The sequence below is a fragment of the Myxocyprinus asiaticus genome, chromosome 34 (assembly GCF_019703515.2).
Source record: "Myxocyprinus asiaticus isolate MX2 ecotype Aquarium Trade chromosome 34, UBuf_Myxa_2, whole genome shotgun sequence".
Taxonomy (NCBI): Eukaryota; Metazoa; Chordata; class Actinopteri; order Cypriniformes; family Catostomidae; genus Myxocyprinus; species Myxocyprinus asiaticus.
Window position 1 is genome coordinate 22,496,838 of NC_059377.1, and position 15,849 is coordinate 22,512,686.

At 37.8% G+C, this 15,849-nt stretch overlaps 1 protein-coding gene across 1 annotated transcript in view; it reads left to right on the forward strand.

Moving 5' to 3' along the window:
• Nucleotides 1-15,849, forward strand: part of LOC127425322 (PHD finger protein 14) — a 145,305-nt gene that overhangs the window by 113,688 nt on the left and 15,768 nt on the right. The window contains exon 17 of the mRNA XM_051671172.1: nucleotides 4,306-4,423. Within this exon, the coding sequence (XP_051527132.1) occupies nucleotides 4,306-4,423 (118 nt within the window). The remainder of the gene's footprint in view (nucleotides 1-4,305; nucleotides 4,424-15,849) is intronic.

Sequence of the window (15,849 nt, forward strand, 5' to 3'; positions counted from 1 at the left end):
CCAAAATAAAGGCAAACATTTTTTATGCTTTAATGACTTTAAAAAAGCATTTGATTCGATCTGGCAACAAGGATTATTCTTCAAACATATTGAAAGCGGTGTAGGATCTAAAACCTACGACTTTATAAAATCAATGTACACAAAGCAAATGTGGCGTGAAAATTAGCACAAAAAGAACAAAATATCTTTCCCAGAAGCGTGAAGTGAGACAGGGATGCTGCTTAAGCCCAACATTGTTCAGTCTATACATCAATGAACTGGCAACCATTCTGGAGCGATCTCCAACCCCTGGTCTCACTCTTCACAACTCAGAAATCAAATGCCTGCTCTATGCAGATGACCTTGTTCTGCTGTCCCCCACTGAACAGGGTCTACAGCAGAACCTGGACCTGCTGGAGCAATACTGTCAGACCTGGGCTCTGACAGTCAACCTCAATAAAACAAAAATCATGACCTTCCAGAAAAGATCCAGATCTCAGGGAACACAGCGCACATTCACATTAGTAACTAACCAAATAACACACTCCTCACACTACAATTAACTAGGGCTAAAAATCACTTCCACTGGAAACTTAAACCCTGCAGTGAATGAACTGAGAGATAAAGCTCGCAGGGCCTTCTATGCCATAAAAAGAAAATGTCCTACAGAGATAACTGTTAGAATTTGGTTAAAAATGTTAGAATCAGTGATTGAGCCAATTGCCCTGTATGGCAGTGAAGTGTGGGGTCCACTGACAAATCAAAACCAAGAATTCACCAAATGAGAAAAACATCCAATAGAGACCCTGCATGAAGAATTCTGTAAAAATATTCTATAAGTACACCGGCACACAACAAATAATGCATGCTGGGCAGAATTAGGAAAATATCCATTAATTATAAAAATACAAAAACGGGCAATCCAATTCTGGAAACATCTAAAACTCAGTGACCCCCAGTCATACCATTATAAAGCCCTGCAATACCAAGAGTTGAGCAAAGTAAACTGTCCCCTCTCTCAGCTAGTCCAGAGCTTTAGTCCTGATGGTTCACTAACATCCACTAACCCCCATTACACTAAAAATCTGGACCAGAACAACCCGGCCAAACTAATTAGATGCAGACAAATTTCAGCTCAAATGAAAGATAATTATATCACCTATTGGGAAAATCAAACTCAGCAACAGAGTAAAATGCAATGCTATCTGGTCCTGAAAAGAGAATACACCATGGACACAACCTCCCTATAGAAACGGGCAGACACAGAAAAACATGGCTGCCACAGGAAGAAAGGTTGTGTTCACACTGTGATCAAAACAAAATAGAGACAAATCTTTAACAGAATGCAAAAGATATACAGATATCCGGGAAAAATTTTTACTACAAAATTAAACACCCGAGCACTTTAAACATCATGAGCTCATTCACGTCTTATATGCGGGACCATTTAAATGAGACTGTGTTGCACACCGGTCTATTATTGTGGTATAACACGATGGCACATAACAACAAAACGAACTGTGATTGGTCATGTACATGTCGTAGATGGGCCCTTCACATGCAAGCAGACGATTCTTGGTGCAGTCACGGCTTAAGTAACTAATTGGCCAAATGGGAAAATTTATCAGTGAATAATGACTTAAATTTCAGTCTGTTTCTAACAAAAAGCTATTTTATGTCTTCAGAAGACTTTGAATATAATGCAAAGGTCATATGTAGAGGTCGACCGATATATATCGCCAAGGCCGATAAATCAGCCGTTATTCGGTATTTTTACATTATCTGCATCTGCGATATATACAGTATATCAGCTGACCACTGCATATTACCTTTGCGTTATATTCAAAGTCTTCATAAAATATCTTTCTGTGAGAAACAGATCGAAATTTATTCACTGATATTTTTCATCCCGCTAAAGCTTACGTCTGTATCTAGATTAAAAAATGGTGCGTCTACGCCATTGATGCTAAAATGGCATTGGTTTACAGTAATGCACCATTTTTATGGATGCCAAAGCAGGCTAGAAATGAGCTTCTGGTGAGGGCAAAATTATCAGAGAATAATGACTTCAATTTCAGTCTGTTCCTCATACAAACCTATCATATGGCTTTATAAAACTTGGAATAAAGTATAGTAGAGTTGTATGGACTACAGTAGTACACTTTTTTGATGTTTTTTGTCCATTTTGGTGCTGGTCAGCCCCTGGTTACTGTGGCCTTTGTCAATATATGGAAAGAACTGGATAATGATTCCTTAAAAATGTCTACTTTTGTATTCAACTGAAAAAATAAACAAATAAATAAATAAATAACAGAATTGTCATTTTTGTATGAACTATTCATTTAATAATTGCAATTAATAAAGCAGAGAACAGCACTATATTTGGCCTTGTTGTCTCAATGATATGCAGTAAATGGCCAGAAAGCTCTATTAATGTTGGCATTATAACATTTTGCATTATAACAGTTTGGTGTTGACAGAAGGTGTGCTTGTGGATTTGAGCATATGACTGTATGCTCATTTGCACTGAGCCGCATCCCTTCCAGTCCTTTAATTAGCATTTGAAGTCAGTGATGGGCCTAAGTTTGAAAAGGGCTTCCACGTCACACAGCATTGGGTTCAGTGACACCAAGAACAACCCTTCCTCCGCAAAAGTCCCTCTTGACGTTTCCACTTGTCCACCTGGCTGAAAAAAGATGGCGTCCGTCCCTGTCTCACTTTTTTTTTTCTCTCCCACTCTCCCCTCATCCTGCAGACTCACTGATAAGACAGTGGTGCCTCTCCATACCAAAATGGAGACGGGGATGGGAATGGAGTCCGTTGACCTCACCGGCTCTTATCGGCTTTATCTGATTTACATTGCCAAATCAGAATCTACTCTATTGATTACAACATAATTAGTTAATTATGGACAGGAAGGGGGGAGAAGGACTGCAGGGTGAAGGGCATGTGGGTCTTGAGCAATAGCAGCTCATGAATTTTAAACAAGAGCTCAACATCATGCACATCATACTTCTCACAATAGTCTTATACTTAAAATATGTGTGTTTGTTTGTTTACTATTTAAAGGACTGTTTAAAGGAATTTTAGTGTGTAAAGGAATAGGAAAAAAAATAAAATTCTGTCATTATTTGCTCACCTTCATGTCATTTCAAACTATTATGCTGTCATTTGTTTCTATGGAACACAAAATTATGAAGAATCTTTACACAAAAGGACTGAAAAAGCACATAATGTATCATAAAAATGGTCCAAATAACTTTCCAAGTCCTCTTAAATCATATGATAGCTTTGTGTGAGGAACAGACTGAAATTTAAGTTGTTAATCACTGATAATCTTCCCCTCCAGTGAGCTGTTGACTCAAGATTCGCTGTGACCGGATCAGTGAGTCAGTGAGTTGTAAACAAATCATTCTGTCTGATTTATGAACCAGATCAGATGTTTCACTGAACTCATTCAAGAACCGGCTCAAAAGAACCAGACCAGACTAATACGGTTCTTAAGGTACATTCCCTGACAGCGGTTCTCAGGTTAATAGCTCACTGGAGGGACATTTATCAGTGAATGATGACTTAAACTTTGGTCTGTTCCACACAAAAAGCAATCATATGAATTCTGAAGACTTGGAATATAGTGCACACATCATATGGACAACTTTAATGGTCTTTTTACTATCTTAACAGACGTGGTCACTATGAAGTGCCATTGTATAGAAAAGAGTTGTGAAAGATTATTCCAAAAATCTCCTTTTTTGTTCCACATCAAAAAATTACAGCATATACACTAGGTTTCAAACAACATTAGGGTGAGAAAGTAACTAATTAATTTAAATTTTTGTGTTAACGATTTAATATGTTAGACCCTTTTTTGAAATAGAATAACATAATCAAAGGAAGATGGTGGTCTTTTATGTTTTATGTAGCAGAGCTATAACTAAGGACATAATCTCAGTCTCTTTTTTGACACCTTGATTCTGGAATAAAAATCCTATCGAGATTTATCGACAGGATGAGCTGAAACTCATTTCAGCAGGACCAATCGAGCAGCATGTTTTATGTTTGCTGTACAAGGCCGTGCGAGAGGTTGTGTGCCAGTGTGTTTTGAATCTATTAAGCATCTGTTACCTGACAGCAAATGGCTATGCAACCATCTATCATATCTGCCTGGCTAGGGCCATACTGGCCTCTTGGCAGGGTATAAGCTGTTTGTGTTTGCGCGCGTGTGTGTGTGTGTGTGTGTGTGTGTGTGTGTGTGTGTGTGTGATCGAATGGCAATTGCATTTTAATGTATTCTCGCAGCTAATGCGATGCCTGTTTTCCTCATAGGTGTGATGAGTGTCGGCTCTGTTACCACTTTGGCTGTTTGGACCCTCCCCTGAAAAAGTCACCCAAACAAACAGGCTATGGATGGATCTGTCAGGAATGTGACACCTCTTCATCAAAGGTGAGAATCAACTATTATGTAGACAGGACTTCAACAAGAATTCCCCAATGTGTTTTCCCAGTATTCCATTTTGGCAGATGGATAGTACTAAAAATTGTGGATATTATACAAATAGTAGGTTTATATTAATAATTGCATATGTATTTTTTTTTCTACAGTTTTGAAATAATATCTTTTGCCACTTTGTATAGAGCTGTTCAGTTTGTAGGCCAAAAACCTGGAAGAGAATTCGCCAAGGGTTTTTCAACTTAAGTGTAAAGTAAGGACTGTGGTAAACATTACTTGACGATTCATGGACGTTTTGTTCTATAACATAAATTACACACTTTCAAACCTCAAACGTGAATTTTGAAGCTGTAGTGAATTGCATACTTAATTATATATATATATATATATATATATATATATATATATATATATATATATATATATATATACAGGTGCATCTCAATAAATTAGAATGTCGTGGAAAAGTTCATTTATTTCAGTAATTCAACTCAAATTGTGAAACTCGTGTATTAAATAAATTCAGTGCACACAGACTGAACTAGTTTAAGTCTTTGGTTCTTTTAATTGTGATGATTTTGGCTCACATTTAACAAAAACCCACCAATTCACTATCTCAAAAAATTAGAATACATCATAAGACCAATAAAAAAAAACATTTTTAGTGGATTGTTGGCCTTCTGGAAAGTATGTTCATTTACTGTATATGTACTCAATACTTGGTAGGGGCTCCTTTTGCTTTAATTACTGCCTCAATTTGGCGTGGCATGGAGGTGATCAGTTTGTGGCACTGCCGAGGTGGTATGGAAGCCCAGGTTTCTTTGACAGTGGCCTTCAGCTCATCTGCATTTGTTGGTCTCTTGTTTCTTATTTTCCTCTTGACAATACCCCATAGATTCTTTATGGGGTTCAGGTCTGGTGAGTTTGCTGGCCAGTCAAGCACACCAACACCATGGTCATTTAACCAACTTTTGGTGCTTTTGGCAGTGTGGGCAGGTGCCAAATCCTGCTGGAAAATGAAATCAGCATCTTTAAAAAGCTGGTCAGCAGAAGGAAGCATGAAGTGCTCCAAGATTTCTTGGTAAACGGGTGCAGTGACTTTGGTTTTCAAAAAACACAATGGACCAACACCAGCAGATGACATTGCACCCCAAATCATCACAGACTGTGGAAACTTAACACTGGACTTCAAGCAACTTGGGCTATGAGCTTCTCCACCCTTCCTCCAGACTCTAGGACCTTGGTTTCCAAATGAAATACAAAACTTGCTCTCATCTGAAAAGAGGACTTTGGACCACTGGGCAACAGTCCAGTTCGTCTTCTCCTTAGCCCAGGTAAGACGCCTCTGACGTTGTCTGTGGTTCAGGAGTGGCTTAACAAGAGGAATACGACAACTGTAGCCAAATTCCTTGACATGTCTGTGTGTGGTGGCTCTTGATGCCTTGACCCCAGCCTCAGTCCATTCCTTGTGAATTTCACCCAAATTCTTGAATCGATTTAGCTTGACAATCCTCATAAGGGTGCTGTTCTCTCGGTTGGTTGTGCATCTTTTTCTTCCACACTTTTTCCTTCCACTCAACTTTCTGTTAACATGCTTGGATACAGCACTCTGTGAACAGCCAGCTTCTTTGGCAATGAATGTTTGTGGCTTACCCTCCTTGTGAAGGGTGTCAATGATTGTCTTCTGGACAACTGTCAGATCAGCAGTCTTCCCCATGATTGTGTAGCCTAGTGAACCAAACTGAGAGACCATTTTGAAGGCTCAGGAAACCTTTGCAGGTGTTTTGATTTGATTAGCTGATTGGCATGTCACCATATTCTAATTTTTTGAGATAGTGAATTGGTGGGTTTTTGTTAAATGTGGGCCAAAATCATCACAATTAAAAGAACCAAAGACTTAAACTACTTCAGTCTGTGTGCATTGAATTTATTTAATACACGAGTTTCACAGTTTGAGTTGAATTACTGAAATAAATGAACTTTTCCACGACATTCTAATTTATTGAGATGCACCTGTATATATATATATATATATATATATATTTAAATGGCAGCTTCAAAACTAAGGTTTGTGGTAGGAAAGTGTGTTATTTATGTTTTAGAACAAAACGTGCACGTGTCGTCAAGTAATGTTTACCACAGTCCTTACTTTACTCATTGAAAAACCATTGAAAAGCCCCATTATAAAAACCCAAAGGAAAATACTGAGGGAACCCATGGCGAATTAGTCTTCCGGGTTCGGATTAAAATTGATGTCATGGCTGAACAGCTCTATTGTGGAAATAATAGAGATAGGAAATAATTGGAATTTAAGGGAGAAATAAGACTGTAAAATGTTTCAAGCAGAATTTGAACTTACATTGGATTCATGAGCACCATGGCTCAATGTTTCAGAGCACATGCGTTAGCCATTAGGCCCGTGCTTAAACAGAAACCTAGCCAACCGGAAATGTTCTTTGCCTGTGTTCGGTTTTGCCGAGATCAGGTTGCTGACATGTTTTTTAAGGGTGGATCTTTGGAGAGAGGGCATGTGGTTGAATTAAGCAAAATGGGGGAAATTTGCTAAACTGTTGAATTCACTTACTGAGCCTTTAAATCTTTCCAAATTTCCTGTCTTGTGAGTTAAGGCCACGTCCGCACTACTACATTTTCACTTGAAAACGCATTGATTTTGCTTTGTTTATGCTTGTTATTGATACTGGAACGGTGTTTTCCTCCACTGAAAATGGAAACTTTCGAAAATGCTCTTTACCACATACCTTGGAAAACGGTGACGATAGGAAACTGAAAAACGAGTTTTCAAGTGAAAATGGATTAGTATGGAGATGGCCTAAATGTTCTTCAAAATTTCCCATTTTGACACTAAAACGTACTGCCAAATGAGAGATACGTTGGGCTAGGAGCCAGCTATAGTTTAATTCTTGTGTATAGCTTTAGTGAACTGGACACCTCTCTATAGCACTCCTTGATGGGATTTTAGTAAATACAAAATGAAATCTCTACCCCACATGCTATAAATACTCTTACCGGTCTTATCGCCTCCCTGGCTCTCTTAATTGCAGATAAAAGCAAAGTGGCTTGTGTTTGAAGTCGCAAGAGCGTTCAAATGCCACCAACTGTGAAAGATGGCCACTGTTTTAATTCCCATATGTCTTCCTTCCCAAGCCTCAGGAACTCAGCACTCAGAGCCGCCACACATCTCAGCATGCCTCCAAACATGACAGCATTTACCTAAAAACACAGTTGATCCTTATTGTTGGCTTAGGTTTTCCTGTAAACTGATATTTTAACATTATTTTTGGAAAATAGCAAGTGCATTCACATTCTCCCAAACATTTAATTTCAGTTTCTTATTGAATTACAGTGCAATCAAAAGCGGTGTGTGTCGTCTTGGAAACCTAATTAAGTTAATAAATGCATCTGCTTTCCAATTTATCTTTTAATGGACAGTCCAGCTAGCCAGACTCTAGCGGCATGGAAAATGGGGGTTAATTGATGTTTGCTGAAGAGAAAGTAAAATATGAAAAATTATGGTGGTCTGACTACGTGGTGGAAAGTGTAACATGGAATTATTGCTCACGATTAAAATTAAAAGGTTAAAGCAGAGAGTGAGATAGAATGCAGATACTGCAAGATGGTTAGTAATTATTTTAGCGTCTGCTCACTAAGCTTAGTGTGGAGATGCTAAGATAAATGGTAACCATCTTGGTTAGGCTTGTTTATGACAATGTATGTCAAATATAGTTTTGTAACCATATTATCTGTCATACAATGATTCTTTCCATGGAAAACAAAAATAACAAATGAGATCTCTTTAAATATCTCAGTTGTTTCTGCTAGACAGCAATGAGATTAAATGAAAAGCAAATTGAGACTTTTGCTGAGGTCTCCTAAGAAAAAGACCCTTGTAATCTCACATGTGCCTCCTCTAGAGTTTCAGAAGAGAAGTTTTCAATATGAACTCGTTGATTTCTCATCCAATTCTTCAAAGACCAAATTATATGAGATATATTGTACACATTAACCCTATCACACGTACAATCAAACCGGTGAGATTACACTCAGCAGAGCATTCATGCACTTACAAAAAAATCTAGAGTTCTGGCAAACTAGCTGCAAATTTGCCACTCATTTTTACATGCAGATGAGCTTGTGATTTTGTTTGCAGCTTTTCACCGGTAGTGGTGAACCTGCAGCAAACCTTTGGCAACATTGGACAATTTGCCGCAAAGCTCATCTGCATGTAAAATTGATCAGTGGCAAATTTGTGGCAAGTTTGAACTCTCGTTTTTTGTAGGGGTGCTGCTGTTTACCAGCAGAGAGGGACTGAAGCAGTTGTTATAATGAACCAGCTGCTCAAATAGTCACAATATCTTTATTGTTTGTTACGAACATTCAAATAATAAAAAAATGAAAGTTTTAAGCCGATGCCAATGTAAACAGCATGGCGGTGCGTATATGCGGCAGTCGTGATCACATCTTATCTATCATAATCAATCATTATAAACATCTAAAAATCACATTATACACTCACTGAGCACTTTATTAGGAACACCATGGTCCTAATAAAGTGCCAGACATGGTCCTCTGCTGTTGTAGCCCATCTGCCTCAAGGTTCGACTTGTTGTGCATTCTGAGATGCTGTTCTTCTCACTACAATTGTACAGAGTGGTTATCTGAGTTACCGTAGCTTTTCTGTTAGCTTGAACCAGTATGGCCATTCACCGCTGACCTCTCTCATCAACAAGGCATTTCCGTCAATAGAACTACCGTTCACTGGATGTTTTTTTGTTTTTTCTGAGTAAACCCTAGAGACTGTTGTGCATGAAAATCCCAGGAGATCAGCAGTTACAGAAATAATCAAACCAGCCCATCTGGCACCAACATTCATGCCACACTCGAAATCACTGAGATAATTTTTCCCCCATTCTGATGGTTGATTTAAACATTCACTGAAGCTCCTGACCTGACCTGATGATTTTATGCATTGCACTGCGGCCACACAATTGGCTGATTAGATAATTGCACGAATAACTAGGTGTACAGGTGTTCCTAATAAAGTGCTAAATGAGTTTATATTTGATAATATATAATCTGTCATCCAGTGCATTTGCTGTGAAGTGTAAGGTGACATTTTTTAATTACAGCACGCATTAAAGAACTCACATGTGAAAAAGTTAATTTTCTAGCTCTATAATCCTACAAAGTGTTGGTTAGAAACAACATGTAATGTGGATTACGTAATCAGATTATAAAAATCAAGTACTTGTAATTAGATTGCATTTTTAAATGTGCATAATCAGATTACTTTTTTATGGACTGCATTACTTTAGATTGGGGGTGGGGGGTGATCAGGTAGTGACAAATAGGAAATTGTTGTTTAATTTCATATTTACAAATGAAAGGTTGGAACTTAAATTTAAAATGAGATTTTCATTTGTAACATGCAATAATAATGCAAAAGTAATCAAATTAGATTAAAAAAAGTGTAATCTAAAAGATTATGTTACTGATTACAATTTTTATTGTGTAATTTGTAATCAGTACCAGAAGTAATCTAATACTGATCTCACATACTGTATTTCAGCAATTATCTAATTATTTGAATTTCTTATAAGAACTTTAGAAGAAGCATCAGAGATCAAGTCGATACTTCGATGAAACATAAATCCATTATAGTCTCCAGAGCTAAGAAAGAGCGGCCTCTGAGTAATTTGTTTTGTCCACTGGGTTTGAAATACAACACATTTTTACAGGACACATTTGTTTCCAATGCATGTAAAACGGCCTAATTTCTTGCTCATAAAATTGGCTGATAAAGAATTATGTTTTTGCTGCAAGACCCCCTTTGAGTGTGCTGTGTATCTTTTGTAAATAGGGCTAATATAAGTCAAAGGTGTAAAAGAAAAGCTGCGGATCAGTAAGCTGCTGCTACAGAATAAGAGCTGTGCAGTTCAGAACAAAAGGCGTGGAAGGAAGGCGAGTGGTGACAGAGAAAAGAGCTTTAGACTGTGGGAGGTGCACCAGGGGCACAGGGATTAAACAAGTCTTTGCCTTTAAAATATGTTCAGTGACAGCGTGCCACGAGACCAGCGCTCCCTGAGGACCCTCAGAGTCCAGACACAATCCTGTTTAATCATACACACACTCACATACACACACATTCCCAATGAGAACTAGGCCACACACCTCTCTGTCTTTCTTCCTTGATCTTATTCGCTCAGTCGCTTTCCCTGTCACACTCGTGCTATGCGTGGTTTTTATAGGATCCGCTGTCTTATCTCACCCTCACTACCTGGCTTCTGTTGTCCCCCTTGGATTTCTTGCTCATCCTAATGCCGTCATTTAATATCCTTTCCCAAGCTAAACATTATAGCGGTGATGACAGGACAGGCAACAGAAAATGTTTTTTGTGTAGCTAGTCCAAATGTAGCTTTTGCACACTAGCAGTTAGGCTACGTACACACTGCAAGCCGAAGTGGCTATTTCTGATTTTCTGCTCAAATCTGATTTTGTATGACCTTTTAAATGTGGCACATACCAGACACTAACAGACGATGTTCCTTAACTAATCAACTTTACATTAAAAAAAATAAAAACCTACCTTGTAATATCAAAAACCTTGTGATATCATTAAATGAAAGAGACATTTAGTTTATATCAAGTCTCATTTTAACTTCTATTGTCACTGTTTAAAGTGTCAACAATAATTCTTCATGTAGTGTATGTCATAAATTATAGTTTAATTATCCATGCCAAGAGTAAATCAAGCTCACAATTATGATGGAGGTCAAATTAGATTGTCAAAAAAAAAAAAAAAAAAATCATCTTTCATCTTCACCATTTACACTGAAGTCACATTGCAAAAAACTGATACATAGATTAATTTCCACATAGAAAAGTGGCCCAGATCAGAATTGAAAATTTGAGGATGAATGTGATTTGTGCTGTTCACTCTGTCATCCAATAAATCCATCTGTCATGATAATATTTTTTATCCCTAATGAGTAATAGAGTAGACTTTCAAACAATGTTTTGTACAGGTTTTCTCAGAACTACATTACCACTATATTACATTTAAAATGTCATCAATGTATTTGGCTAAAGAATCATCATACTAGTTGTACAGGCATAAATGACAATTGCAACAAACAGTTGGGGTGGAGGGTAAAAGTCTTTTAGCACTAACTGCCATTTGAAACATAATTGATTCCATTGTAGGAATCAAAAGATTACTCTGGAGATGAGTGCTGTGTTTAAGTACTTTAAGTTCTGTAGTCTGCCATGCTGTGAACCTCTTTACCTGCGGTTTGTCCAGATGTTGTTGTTGTGTTTTAAATGCCATCTTAAAATGAATCCAGCTTCATCCGTAATTTTCCTGGGCAAGATTGTGGGGCTCGACATTAAAGAAGAGCAACACTTCAGTTTGCTGCTGTGGAATGAAGAAGTAGCACTTCAGAAGCGTGGAACTGAAGAGGCGATATGTTATCCCTTCTAGCCTTGACTTCTAGATGCGAGCGGGGAGCATTAGCGGGACAGAGACAGAGACGAGAGGTTCAAACCTCGTGGAGACATCTATTTTTTTCAGCCTCTCATTCAAACCCGGTGGCCTGTTGACAGGCTCTCCCTGCAAAAAGCTCACTATAGACCTCAAACTGTTATACATGTAGCCAGGGCCGGATCAAAGGAGCATGGGGCCCTGGGGCACAAAATGTTCCATGCCTTCATAATTTCTTTTTGGTGCTTTTCAAATGCCTTTTCTGTATAGATTTTACTGTTTTAGCCTTGTCCCAGGCCCAGACTTTCAATATTAAACTATGAAAATCCATTAAAATAATAACAAATGTATTACATGTTTAATATTATAATAATGTAAACAGAGTGAAATAAAAAAAATAAACCATTTCAAAATGTATGAAGTGAAGATATAATTAAAAATTATGCCTGTCCTACACTAAGCAATGTTGCCCCTAATACATTTTTTCCAATGTTAGTGTACTTGTTAACCAAGTCAACAAAAGGGTCATTGATGAGCTTATTTGCCATAAAATATGAGACAAGTGATGTTTGAAGAAAACTTCAAGGTAAATATCACCTGAGTGCAGAATATTTTTATTGGGCGTCATTTCCAATCAAGTTATAATCTTGCCAAATTATGCAAAAAGTGTGAAAATATTATTTAGTTGTGTGTATACTGTGCTAACATAAAATGTTAGCCATCAAATTAGCCTTAGCAAGAAAAAGGAGGCCTTTTTATTTCAAAAGCTTTAAAAATGTAATTCCATCACAGTCACTTCCATTGAAATGCAATAGCAAAAAATGACATACATCTCCTGTGATGAACGAGCATTCACTGATGCACATTGTTAGTAGACTTTTAACAATTAGAGTATGAAAAATGTTTTTATGAGACTTTACTTTCTAGAAGTCCACAGTGCTAAAAGTACTAGGAGATGAGGTCCTTTTTTCATGTGGGGGGAGGATTTCTCTGCTGTGGCCCCTGAGACAGGGGCCAATACAGGGGAGTTACAGATGTTGATTGCAGGGTACGAGATACTTTTGAGCTTGTCATGTAGTTATCTGTCTCTCGTGCATTTCTTTCACTCATTATCTTTTTAAAGGTCACCAAAAATGGGTTATTGCCTCTAAGGTCTTGATTAATAGAAAATGTTGTTTAAGTTGTTTCTCGGTGGATGATTTGTCGCGTCGAGACGTTTGTGTTATTTAATCACTTAATTGCATTTGCCTATCCCCCCGCCCCCAAAAATAGAGAGGAAAAAGCTCATTTTCATTAGTTTATTAGCATGCCAGTGTAAAGGGCCAATGCTAGTATCAGTTCATACGTGGCCCAGCAATAAAGTCTTTATTAGCTAGAGCTGAGTTCATTACGCAGGCTGTGTGTTTCCCTGCCTGCGCACGTTAGATAACCCCCCGGCCAACGAAGGCCATATCCCTTTGCTGTCACCTCGGAGCCCTGCCGAATTGATTCGGGTAATAAAATGACAGTCCTGCCATAATATACGGATGGCCTTTAGTTCGAGAGCCCGTTAGGTGCTGGAGAAGGGCTTGTTTGAGCTTTATTTACACCCGCATGTCACCGCAGCTCACCCTAGTGATAAAATGTTCCAACAGATTTGCAGTGTGTTTGAAATGCCACGAGGTGCACCCTGCTCTAGCGGGAATTGAAAATACCTTAAGAATGGCTTTTGTGGGTTATTAATTCAGCCATTTTGCAGACTTTTGGGTCAAAAGCCTTGTTTATGCAGCAATTACGTATATTAGTAAGAGAAATGGATTTTTATCATCCCGACATGAAACAGGTTTTAAAGTAGGCTACCACTTGACCTCGAGGTTTACGTTCAAACTACCCTAATTAACTGGGACTGTCCTCTTGGTTATCTATGTAGCACTTTACAGATCAAATAGACACTTTGTGAAGTGTGTCATTATTTATGGATTTGAGTTGTTAACCTCCTGAGACCCGAGCGTGACTGATGTGTGCATTTTCCATTTCCCCTTTTAATTTGTAACTGGTAGCACCTAGTAAACATTTTTTTTTTTTTTTAAATCGATGTCCACATGTGGATAGCGGGATTAAGTTGTGAAATTTTAAATAATACCAAGCTATAGAAAGCCCGATTTATTAAATCAGATTGTTTATTATGTTTCCAGGAGTGTTGGTTATTCATGTTTTTGAGGCGTTACAGACATTACATCAGAAATTAGCATAAATAATTCTGATGCAAAGTAATGGCCAGCATCATCCAATCAGTGCCAGCCATGTTAAAATAAAATTATATATTATAAATTCTGAATCTAAGTACTGATTACCATTGTCACATGTCTGCCAAACATGTTGAGTGTTTAAAACATCATCTGCAGCCTGAAACTGAACTTTTGGTCGGATTTTAGGAGTGAAGGCACTTAGCTGCATAGGATGCTCCCTTGCTCTTTATTTAGTGAACTTAACCTCCAGTGTGCTGTCTGTCTGCACTGGTCTCAGAACAGTTCAAAATGCATCTTATTTTCATCCTAAATCCATATAATGCCTCTTGGATGAACCCATTTTAATGAATAGAACTGTATTGTACAGTAATAATAAAAAAAACAAATATAACAAAACTGTTATTAAAATGAAGCAAAACGACCTACATGTTTATTCAAGGGAATAATGTCCCAAAATGTCCCATCATGTTTATTAGCATGCTGATGTGCGAAAAATGAATGATTTTTTTAAAGCAGCACATCAAACTAAACTAGAGATGCTACTCTTTACACCCAAACAGGTTTTAATGAAAAAATTTAAAGAGGTTTCTTACCAGAGGCACTTTTGTTGGCTCTGCACCCGTAAAAACGCTTAAAGGAAATTGACGCCATGCTGTTGTGTCACATGACTCAGTGCGCCAGAAGTTTAACCCTTAAATGACAGTCTAGAGTTTTGTGGACAATATTCAGTTGGTTTAAATTAATTAAAATTATGCGTTGCGTATAGCAAAGCCAAAATACAACGTCTACGCATGTGGATGCGGGGTCACACAAGGTTAAAGGGAATAGTTCACCAAAAAATTTTAAATTCTATCATCATTTATTCACCTATATACAGTATTTTAACAAAGCCTATACCAATTTCTTTAGTGGAACACAAAAGCAAATGTTAGGCATAATGTTTGTCTCAGTCACCATTCACTTTGACTGCATAATTTTTCCATACAATGAAATGAATTGTGACTGAGGCTAATATTCTACCATACACATGCTTTTGTGTATCACAGATGAAAGTCATACAGTGTTAAAACAACATGATGACAGAGCTTACATTTTTTTTGTGGTGCACTAACCTTTTAATATTCTTTTTGATGTCAAGTTTGTGTTCTGGGGACGATTATCTTTACAAGCGCAGCCATCAGTCAGAGCCTTGACAGACTGACCGACCCACTAAACAGCCTAATTAAGTTAGGCTAATTAACTTAATTAAGTCCTTTACTCTGCCAGCTTTACCATGGAAAGAAATTTGTAAGGGAAAATAGAGATCGTTACTCATCAGACTGGATGGCATTTGCTTGCTACCAGATAGAATCAAGGAGAAAAATCATGAATTCACCAGCTTAATAGCTGAAAAGTTTGTAGCAGTTCTCCTTCAGTTTTCCCTTTCATGCATCAGTTCCACTCTGTAGTGATAGCCAATTCAATGGCGCTTTGAGAGATAAGGTCAGTCTTATATAGGGATAATTTAAGAGGTGAGTTATTGTTGCTGTGTACCAGTCAGAGACACAGTCTAAACTAAACGTTAGAGATTAGAGAAAGGGAGCATGAACCTGCAAGAGGTTACCTCTTTGTTTCCTGCTTGCCGGTGAGATGTATGGAGAGAGTGTTCAGACATAGGGAAAATCAATGCACCAGAGTCATGTCCATCACTTTAA